The sequence below is a fragment of the Peromyscus californicus genome, unplaced genomic scaffold (assembly GCF_007827085.1).
Source record: "Peromyscus californicus insignis strain IS unplaced genomic scaffold, ASM782708v3 Scaffold_13__1_contigs__length_99412109, whole genome shotgun sequence".
In the NCBI taxonomy this organism is placed as follows: Eukaryota; Metazoa; Chordata; class Mammalia; order Rodentia; family Cricetidae; genus Peromyscus; species Peromyscus californicus.
In genome coordinates, this window is record NW_026294424.1 from 91,200,013 (window position 1) to 91,210,241 (window position 10,229).

The following is a 10,229-nucleotide window of genomic DNA, read 5'->3' on the forward strand; positions in this document are numbered from 1 at the left end:
AAATTATCCTCTGAATACATATTATCATCACGAGATGAAAGAAACAAGCCCAGAGAGTTGAACTGACCTGCCTAAATAGTGCTGCTGGATTATGGGGTATCAGGATGCTTTAATTTTTTTTTTTTTTTTTTTTTTTTTTAGTTAGAACAAAATCTCATATAACAGAGGTATTGAAGCCTTGAACCTCCCGCCTCTATCTCCTGAGTGTATCACCATACCTGGTTTTATGAGGTGCTGGGAATCAAGCACTGGGCTTTGTGCATGCTAGGTAAACATTCTACCAACTCAGCTACATCCCCAGCTCAGCCCACCGGGTGATACTGGAATTCTAAATTATTTATTTAGGTGAAGTGTGAGCCCAGCCTCCTCCCCCATTGGTGAGCCCAAACCCCCAACATTTGGTATTTTAATTTTTTGGGTTTTTGAGACAGGGTTTCTCTGTGTAGCTTTGCGTCTTTCCTGGAACTCGCTTTGTAGACCAGGCTGGCCTCGAACTCAGAGATCTGCCTGCCTTTGCCTCCCGAGTGCTGGGATTAAAGGCGTGGGCCACCACCGCCCAGCGGTATTTTAATTTTTAAAAAAAAAATTTATATGCTTTGCTTGCATGCATGTCTGTGTGAGTATTGGGTCCCCTGGAACTGGAGTTATAGTCAGCTGTGAGCTACCATGTGGGTGCTGGGAATTGAACCCAGGTCCTCTGGAAGAGCAGCCAGTGCTCTTCAACACTGAGTCATCTCTCCAACCCCAGAGATTTTAATTCTTAAACCTGTGCTAAAGCATTAAGGAACAAAAGAGTGGTAGCCGCCTATCAGGTTGTGAGTTCAATAGATGCTTCTAATAACTGTGGTATTTCCTATCCAGGCACTAACATAGAGGCTGGCCTGTTACAAAATCATGGTTGTACCACTAGACACTACAAGCAAATTCTGTTCTGAACTTGGACTTGAGACAAGAGTGTGCACACTCGTGGGGTGGCGTACTGAACAGAAAAGATGTAAACTGGGAGGTAATATTTATTAGAGTTACAATTTGAGCTTCTCAACTTCCCAGGGCCCGGTTGCTGTTGTAAATTCTAGATAATATGGCTAGTTTAATAAAGTAACCAGCACGTCACAGGTCACCAGTAAAAAGTTTTATTAGTAAAGTAGAAACGAGTCATTTTGAAGGCTGGCCTTCTGTCTGTCAAGCCAGTTAACTGCCCCGCGAACACTTTTTATGTCAGGGATGGTGTGTGTGTGTGTATGTGTGTATATGTGTGTGTGTGTGTGTGTGTGTGTACGTCTCACATCCACTTAGAAGGCTCAAGGCAGTGTCTCCTAAGTGTGGTGAGCAAGGTGCGTGTGTGTGCGTGTGTACGTCTCACATCCACTTAGAAGGCTTAAGGCGGTGTCTCCCAAGTGTGGTGAGCAAGGATAACGAAGATGAGAAGAGCACACGAAGGTCACGCATCTAACCAGTCAACCCTGTGCACCTGGGACGTTTCAACCCCCCGCAGCTGTGCCCGGTGCAGGGGACGCGGGTCGGCACCGCAGCCCTCGGTGATGACCGGACCGGGCTCTGCGGGGCATCAGCGGGGCATCAGCGGGGCTGTACCTGGGCGGGCTCCGGGCTCCCAGTTTTCCGCCGGCGGCTCCCGGCCGCCGCTTCGTCCTCCGGGTCCCCGGCGGGCTGGAGCTCGGCCGGGGCGGGGGCGGCACACAGGCTCTCTAGGCTGCCGCGGCTCCTTTTGCGGACGGACACCCGCCGGCGGATGCGGGGACCGCCGTCCTCCATGGCTGGGGCGGAGGGCCGGGCCGCCCGAGGTCCAGACTCAAGCTACCGCCACCCATCCGGCGCTCCAGGTGCCCGGGGATCAGCTCTCCATCTCTACGCGCCACAGGCTGTGTGTCACGTGACTTCCGGCCCGGGGAGGGCGGGAACAGAACGGTACCGTGCGGTCGCTTTGAAATCCTGTCCGCGTTCGCACCCGGAACCTTTGCATAGAATCCCCGGGCCCACGAGGGAAGAGTACCGGCAAGGACCTGTCGGGGCGATTAGGGAAGCGGAAAGGAAGAGGAGGGGCGGAGGACCATGGCCGCTGTGGTTGCAGTGTGCAGCGGTGTAGGGAGGAAGAGCTGGATAACCGCGGCAGTCGGCCTCGCGGATCGCGGAACTCACGCGGGTAAAGTCTCCGGCAGAGCCCTCCAGCCGCAGGCTGCTTCCGATTGTCGATGGCGGGCTTTGCTGTTAGCAAAAGACTATTTCTCCACGACTAGGTTTAAGATGGGTGGGAAGCTCGAATCGCCTTAGACTGGTTTCTCAGAGCTGAAGAGGACTTTGAGGTGTAGTCAACTCTTTACTTTTAATTTTTGTTTCTATGCTTCTCTGTCAACGACTTGAATCTTTTTCTTGTTTTCCCTTTGGGATGGCAGTGCCTTTCTGCTTCTGTACCATTGCAAGCTGGTAACTGTAGAAAGGAGGAAGGTTTTATAGGAGAGGAAATATATATGCCCTTTAATCCAAAGCCTTGGGAATCGCTCATTTTAAGTCCTGTTGTGCCCCAAATCCTAACAGGACGTTAACCAATCACTGAGTAAAAGGAATATGAAACCCTTATTTGATAGTGTACAGGTTTGTTTGTTTGTTTTGTTTTGAAACAGGATCTCACTATTATGTAGCTCTGGCTGTCCTGGAACTCTCTCTGTAGACTAGGCTAGCCTTGAACTCAAGAGCTCCACCTGCCTATGCCTACCAATTGCTGGGATTAAATGTGTGCACCCCATGCCCGCACTATATCTTGCCTTTTGAGTCTTGTAGCCTCTTTTAAGACATTAAGTCTTTGTTAGATATTAAGTGAATGAAAATAATCGGGTTATTGCCATTTCTATTTAATGACAGCGTTGTGGAGAAGAGGCTGTTCACAGTTTCAACAGGTAGCCAGCAGTGAGGACCTGGTAAGATTTCTTACTTTTTTTTTTTTTTTTTTTTTTTTTTTTTGGTTTTTCAAGACAGGGTTTCTCTGTGTAGCTTTGCACTTTTCCTGGAACTCACTTTGGAGACCAGGCTAGCCTTGAACTCACAGAGATCCACCTGCCTCTGCCTCCTGAGTGCTGGGATTAAAGGCGTGCGCCACCACAGCCCGGCAAGATTTCTTACTTTTTAAAGAAAGCGTTTAATTATTTGTGTGTACATTGAGGTAGGGGGAACTGTGGAAGCCAGAGAGGGCAGGAGATCCCCTGGAACTGAAATTTGAGGTGGTTGTGAGCCACTGAATGTGGGTGCTGGGATCTTAGCTCTTGTCCTCAGTAAAAGCAAGTGCTTTGAACCACAGACACCCATCCAGCCCCAGGTTTTTCCCCCTTATATTACTAAGCCATTTCCAAATTCGGCCTAGGTTTTTTTTTTCTTATATATTTTAACTAGTTGGAACTCAATTATAGGACAAAACAAAATAATGTTTGAGTTTGGAAAGTATAACTTACTGACTATAGTCACTTGGGTTTTGAAGAGAATTCCTAGATTCAGGCTTCTGTAATACCATATTTTTCTTCCTAGATATTAAAGGATATATGATTTGAGAATTTCTAAAGATAGCTTGGGTAGATAGATAATTATAGATAATGGAATTTGGGGATGGCACTATCTTTAATTTATCGGTTTTGACAGGCTACCTTGATAAGAGGTACAAATTAATGTTGTATTGTTTTCTCTGGGACAAGGTTTCCCTGTGTAGACCAGGCTGGTCTTGAACTCACAGAGATCCACCTGCCTCTGCCTCCTACCAAACTAGTTTTACTTTAGGACATTTAAACAGCTGCTTCCAAACTGTAGGTGTATTTTTATGGGTTTAAAGTATGAACATGGTTGTGGGCGCCTAATCACACCATACAAGTACTTAGCTAGAGTTGAGAAGGAATATAGCTTATATCTCAACTGATTATAAATTGGATTAAGAAAATTCAAGGCAAGCTAGACATGGTGGTACACACATATTGTAATAGCACTTAAGATGCTGAAGCAAGAGGGTCTTTGAGTTCAAGGCCACCCTGGGCTACAACAACAAAAACAATCAATTTTGGCCTTTTGGCTAAAATCAAATGTTTAAAAAAAAAAAAAAAAAAGCAAGAAAACAAATCTTAAGGAACTATTAAATACCAAGGGATTTGTCTAAACAAATGTGTATCTATCTTAGTCATCTCATTCATACATCACACTTGAAAAGAATAAAGGGCATTTACTCTTCTTTTTTAGTCCATGAATCACACTGTGACTAATGAAAATTATGTGTCTTTTCCACAGAAAACACACACACACAGTCATACTCATTTGTCACAGTTAAGGGAGATTATAGATTTCAAAGCCATTTCTGAATGAAGACCCTGTGCCAGGGTGTGGCGGTAAAACGTGGAATTTCAGCAACTGGAAAGCTGATGCAGAAGGGTGGGGAGTCTGAGACGATCACGTGCTACATCACAAGCTGTAGGACAGCTGAGACCACATAGTGAGAACCTATTTGAAGAGACAAACCCTCCCCTAAAAAACAAACAAACAAAACAAAACACCCAAAAACCATGGGACAGGAACGTTGAAAAGGGACTGTGAGGAGAAGGGCAGGGGCACAAAGAGGGTCATAGAATACACATGTTGTGTTAGTCTTATTTTAAAAGCAGAAAAGGATATTATTGGGAATGAAGAAGGGGGCCTGCAAGAGGGGAGAGGCAGGCTGAGTGAGAGCTGTAGAAGGTAAATAGGAAAAAAGTATAATCACACACACACACACACACACACACACACACACACACACACACACACACATATATACAGAAATGTAATCCTACATAATGAATCCTGTTTCTTTATATGCTAACCAAGAACTTTAAAACAGTTTTAAATGTCTCTATACTGGCGACAAGTATGTTTATAGTAAGAGGGAGGCACTGTATCAGAAACAGCAAGGATAGAAACACTAAATGGGCCCACACGGACTTATATGGCAGTCTATTAGGGTGATATTAATGAACCTTTTATTGCAGGAAGCCATGGAACATTACCTATTTATAAAATGTAATAGTGAGAAAACACCGGACAGAAAATTTGGGGATGAGTAAAGTTAGCAGTTCTCCTAACTTAGGAATTGCATGTTATCTGTTGTGCTGTCCCTTTCTCTTGAAGTGAAACTGAATTAATTTTAAGGGCTGGAGAGATAGCTTAGTGTGTAAGAGCATGTACTACTCAAAAGACTCAAGTTCAGTTGCTCCACACACATTGGACAGCTAACAACTGTCTGTTACTCCAGCTCTAGGGGATCCATTGCCCTTTTCAGGACTGTGTGGGCACTCCACACACACACACACACACACACACACACACACACACACACACACACACACAGACACTTAATATATAAATCTGAAAGACAATGATAAAATTATATGTATACCAAAGAATTATCTTGAAATATAATTTTTTAATTGAATGAATTTTAAATAAACTAAGACACTTTGGTCATCTGCAATCCAAACACAGCACATGAGCAAAGAATCCTTTGATCAGTGTGCTTACCTTGGAAGTCCTTTTCTGTAGAAATGACTTTTCATTGCAGAATCTTTCATGAGGTAATCCCTCTGTAGCCAGATTGACACAAAATAAAGTACTTGTGTAAATAAGTATAGCTATAGCTGTAACTTTTATGACTCAGTCTTAACATGTTTTCATCACAAGGCTTCTTTTATCCTAGCCAATCCCGATGGAAAACCCCTATAAGGAGCCCCTTAAGAAGTGTATTTTGTGTGAGAAGCGAGTAGATTATAAGAACGTACAGGTGAGCGTTGGTTTGCCTCTGTGAACTTGACTAGGATTCTCTTCTTGGTTCATCTGCTCAGAGGATCATGTCACTGTCCTCAGGCTTTATGTAGGACGGATTCAGCAACTTGATGATATCCGATCTAGTTATAACCTCCTGTGTTATCTCTGTTCAGTTCAGAGCCCCCCACTCCCCACGGTCATATTATGGCTAAGTGTTTCTCCTCTTTATTGTTGCTCAGTAGCTCACTGTACATTGATAGACTGGAGTGCTTTGGGAAAGTTCCTCTTGTGAAGTTGACCTTTGCAGTTCACTGTCATATGCTATCGCTTTAAATACTGTTCCTCTGTAAGTTTTCAGCAAATTAGAAAGTGCATGATATTAGAGTTAGGTATTTTCACAGTAGTATCAAGCGATAGCTACCTTTGAAGGAGAAAAATCAAGAGATTATAAAAAAACTACAATGCAGCAGATGATTGTGGGAAGAGCCAAGGACGGTGCCTAGTATCTAGAAAGTGTTATTAAAGTGTTCAATAAGAATAAGTTAAAATAAATGCCCTAGTCTGTGTGTTTCCAAAGAGCTCATTCGATAGCCTGCCATGACGGGCCAAGTATCCAGTGACTGGCTGTAAGCAGCCGTGTTCTAGGTGCCTGTGGGAGTCAGTAGCCCTGGCACCTAGCAGGTAGGCTGACTCATGTTACTTAGTCTTGTCAAGTTTTTGATACACTAGATGTTAACTTTTAAAGGGTGCTTTTTTGCTACATGGTATTTTATTTCATGTTATTAACTTTGTCTGAAACATATTAAATGTTTACATAACTTGAAGGTCATTTCTAAAAAATTTTTAAATTTACACATTCAGGGTTGAATAACAAATATACTAATATTATTTTTTCCTTCCAAATATAACCCCCAAACAGCTTTTGTCCCAGTTTATCTCTCCATTTACCGGATGCATTTATGGAAGGCACATAACAGGTACTTTTTTTTAATCTTAGAAATATAGGCCGGGCGGTGGTGGCGCACGCCTTTAATCCCAGCACTCGGGAGGCAGAGCCAGGTGGATCTCTGTGAGTTTGAGGCCAGCCTGGGCTACCAAGCGAGTCCCAGGAAAGGCGCAAAGCTACACAGAGAAACCCTGTCTCGAAAAACGAAAAAAAAAAAAAAAAAAAGAAATATAAATGTAGGTAAGAATCACATTTATTGCTTCTGTTATTTCAGGAGAATCTCAGGTTTTCAAATCATGCTGTGTCACTATGAAGTTGCTGCCACAGGGACTGGAGTGAGGTCCTTAGGGAAGGAGTTACCTTCAGTGCAAGGGGCAATTGCCTTCTTTATTCACACTTAACTTCAGAGTGACAGCATACAGGAATTTGGACTTAAGGAAAACTGTATCTTGAGTCTAGACAGGTGGCCCAGCAGTTAAGAATGCATACTGCTCCTGCAGAGGACTGGAGTTCGGTTCCCAGCATCCACGTCAGGTGGCTCAGAATCTTCTCTAACTCCAGCCCCAGGGAATACAATACAGCATGGCCAGCTTCTGCAGGCACCTGCATTCATGTGCACATACGCCACCTCCATTAAAGACAGGAAAACTAAATATTTTAAAATTGCATTCTTGGGGCTGGAGAGATGGCTCAGAGGTTAAGAGCACTGGCTGCTCGTCCAGAGGTCCTGAGTTCAATTCCCAGCAACCACATGGTGGCTCACTCACAACCATCTGTAATGACATCTGGTGCCCTCTTCTGGCATGCAGGCAGAACACTATATGCATAATAAATAAATCTTAAAAAAAAAAATTGCCATTCTTAGACTAAAACCTAGTGTCAGCAACTGGTGGCTCTATGCAAACTGTCATTTGCTTTTTTGTTTACATAGGGCCACATGGTTGTCATTGAGTCATAGTAACAGAATCGAGTGTGTGAGATCGAATGACCCACAGGAGATTTTTTACTTCCTTAAAAAAAAAAACTCACCAGTATTCAACTTAGAAAACTGCTGTAAATGTAGTATTAGCATTTCTGATGTGTAAGAAAGCACCTCTTCTGTTTTCACAGGTCTCTGTGGAAAGAAACAGAAAGAAATAACAAAAGCCATTAAGCGAGCTCAGAAAATGGGTAAGTCCGCCTGCACAAATGAATGGAACTAGTTAAGATTTTGCTCATTGTCTTTGTGAAGAACTTTAATTATCTCTTTACAGGGTTTATGCCAGTAACATACAAGGATCCTGCATATCTCAAAGACCCCAAAGTTTGTAACATCAGATACCGGGAATAAATTGTGTAAAGTTACTGCCAATAAACCTGGAAGTGGCTACGTCAGCACTGATTCAAACTAATTTGAGTAGAAATGTCTTTCAATGGATTAGGAGGGATGCAGCCCCTCCACACCAGTGAGTGTTCTCTGGACACACTGCTTAAGATGGTGACGTTACATTGTACACTTTGATAAAGGTGGTACCTCATGGTTGTCACGGCTTCTTTGATTATGGAAGGGGAGGGCTTCTGTTAGAATTCCACCCTAGCCCAGATTCTGTTCTTACAAATGGGATGGTTTTAGGGGAATGGTTATAGAAAGGTAGTATTTGGGGGTTGGGGATTTAGCTCAGTGGTAGAGTGCTTGCCTAGCAAGTACAAGACCCTGGGTTCGATCCTCAGCTCCAAAAAAAGGAAGGAAGGAAGGAAGGAAGGAAAAGGAAGGAAGGAAGGAAGAAAGAAAGAAAGAAAGGTAGTGTTTGAATGCCATGTACCTGGCTGGGGGAAGTTCAACCTGCTTGGAGTCATTTTGTGGTTTTGGTGTGCATGTATGCACAGGGGTTTGTGGAGGCTAGAAGTTTATATCAGGCGTCTTTTTCAATGTATCTCCACCTTTTTATATAAAAAATTATTCACTGATTTGTGTGTGCCTGCCATGAGGGCAAATGTGGAGGTCAGAGGTCATTGTCCAGGTGTTGGTTCTCTCCTTCCAACCATGTGTTCTGGTGACCGAACCCAGGTCTCCAGGCTTAGCACAAGTATCTCAACCCATCAAGCCATCGTGCTGGCCTATTCACCTCATGTCTTGAGACGAGTTCTCACCGAATCTGGAGTTCACTTGGGCTGACCATCACTTAGGCTGACCGTCTGACTCACAAGCCCCAGGGAGCCTCTTCCCTCTGCATCCTCGGGGCTGGGACTACACGTGCACACCACTGTGCCAGAGTCAAACAAAACAGCACTTGGCTGGTCAGTTCTCTCCTTTGACCAGTTTTCAGGTTGTCAGGCTTGTGTGGCACTTTTACACTGTGCCTTAGCCCCTTCTCCACCCCCCACCCCTGGCCTTTTATCTTAATGTCATTGCTGGGGTTCCAGACACAAGTCCTCATGCTTACTTGGCACTTTGCTGACCAGAGACATCTCCTGGGCTCCTGGGGTCGTTTTCTAGCTAGTAAATGCCTGATTGTGAGTTCTCTTTGCAGAGGTTACACTGGGGTTGATTGATATTGGGCCAGTCCCTGTAAGACAAACTATTCCTGGACCAGTGTGTCCTTAGACAGTGTTCCTTACAGGAAGGGATGGCACATAGACAATCTGCTTTCAGTCCTCTGTGATGGGAGAAGGATCTATTGACAACTATGGCTCTTCTTTCCCTGCCGTGAACAGCACCCGTTACTACATTACCAGTGAAACACCCCAGCCGTTTGTACAGATCATCCCCTGGGTAATAGGTGACTTCCAGAACTACCAATGCATATCAACACCCAAGTCGAAGTGCCACTGCTAGATATAATTATGTCTTAAGTAGTTTCTCTAGGAAGCCACAGTGGAAGAACAAGGGGGAAGTATACGTTCAGTGTTAATGTCCAGAGTGAAGTGTGAAGGTACCATGTGTGCATGCCATGAAATAGGTGGAAAACAAGTGCATCTGCAAGTTTCTAATCCCTGGACTCCTGTCGTCTGCCTGAGGAGTGAACTACACATGGATGCACGCTGTTAAGTCCACCTTAACATACTGTCAGCATTTTAAATAAGAGCTGTTCTTTTTTTAATTTAAGAGATTTAATTCTTTTGTTTTTTTTAAGACAAGGTTTCTCTGTAGCCCTGGCTGTCCTGGAACTCACCATGTAGACCAGGCTGGCCTCAAACTCAAAGAGATTGGCCTGCCTCTGCCTCCTGAGTGCTGGGATTAAAGGTGTGTGTCACCACTTGTCTGGCAGAGCAGATTTATTTTTATTTATGTTTATTTCTCTGTGGGTATGCTGTGTGTGTGAGAGACAGAGAGAAAGCAAAGAGCTCATTGACTCCCCTAGAGCAGGACCCATGGCCTGTGAAGGAACCACAATCTACAGGTGGTTGTGAGCTGTCTAGTGTGGATGCTGGAACCAAACTCCAGTCCTCTGGAGTGCTTCAAGCACTCTCAATTACTGGACTCTCTCTTCAGTAAGAATCTTAATGAAGTAGAAAAAAA

At 44.1% G+C, this 10,229-nt stretch overlaps 2 protein-coding genes across 14 annotated transcripts in view; one reads left to right on the top strand and one right to left on the bottom strand.

Annotated features, from left to right (window-relative positions):
- Positions 1 to 1,905, bottom strand: part of Helq (helicase, POLQ like) — a 38,429-nt gene extending 36,524 nt beyond the window's left edge. For 8 of the 11 annotated variants that reach the window (XR_008217569.1, XR_008217570.1, XM_052735506.1 and 5 more), the window contains exon 1: positions 1,594 to 1,887. Coding sequence is in view for 8 of the 11 variants with exons in the window: in XM_052735506.1 (XP_052591466.1) it covers positions 1,594 to 1,773 (180 nt within the window). In the remaining 3 variants the exon portion in view is untranslated. Of the gene's footprint in view, positions 1 to 1,593 lie in introns of all 11 variants that reach the window. The other 3 variants (XR_008217571.1, XM_052735515.1, XM_052735514.1) reach the window with 3 other exon arrangements.
- Positions 1,906 to 1,950: 45 nt separating this feature from the next.
- On the top strand, positions 1,951 to 8,104 carry Mrps18c (mitochondrial ribosomal protein S18C). 3 transcript variants are annotated; one of them, XM_052735519.1, is made up of 6 exons: positions 1,951 to 2,161; positions 2,878 to 2,933; positions 5,717 to 5,800; positions 6,704 to 6,761; positions 7,841 to 7,900; positions 7,962 to 8,104. In XM_052735519.1, exons 1-6 carry the CDS (start codon positions 2,071 to 2,073, stop codon positions 7,967 to 7,969), a joined length of 357 nt encoding a protein of 118 aa, XP_052591479.1. In that variant the 5' UTR covers positions 1,951 to 2,070; the 3' UTR covers positions 7,970 to 8,104. The 3 variants fall into 3 exon arrangements, with proteins under 3 accessions (XP_052591479.1, XP_052591477.1, XP_052591480.1); XM_052735517.1 differs by having other exon boundaries at positions 7,984 to 8,104; XM_052735520.1 differs by lacking the exon at positions 5,717 to 5,800 and having other exon boundaries at positions 7,984 to 8,104.
- The last annotated feature ends 2,125 nt before the right edge of the window (positions 8,105 to 10,229 follow it).

Excerpts from the sequence above, each read along its gene's own strand:
- Mrps18c (XM_052735517.1), top strand. The coding sequence starts at position 2,071 with ATGGCCGCTGTGGTTGCAGTGTGCAGCGGTGTAGGGAGGAAGAGCTGG. Across the intron at positions 2,162-2,877 it reads GGATCGCGGAACTCACGCGG|CGTTGTGGAGAAGAGGCTGT; the intron begins GTAAAGTCTCCG and ends ATTTAATGACAG. Across the intron at positions 5,801-6,703 it reads TAGATTATAAGAACGTACAG|CTTTTGTCCCAGTTTATCTC; the intron begins GTGAGCGTTGGT and ends ACCCCCAAACAG.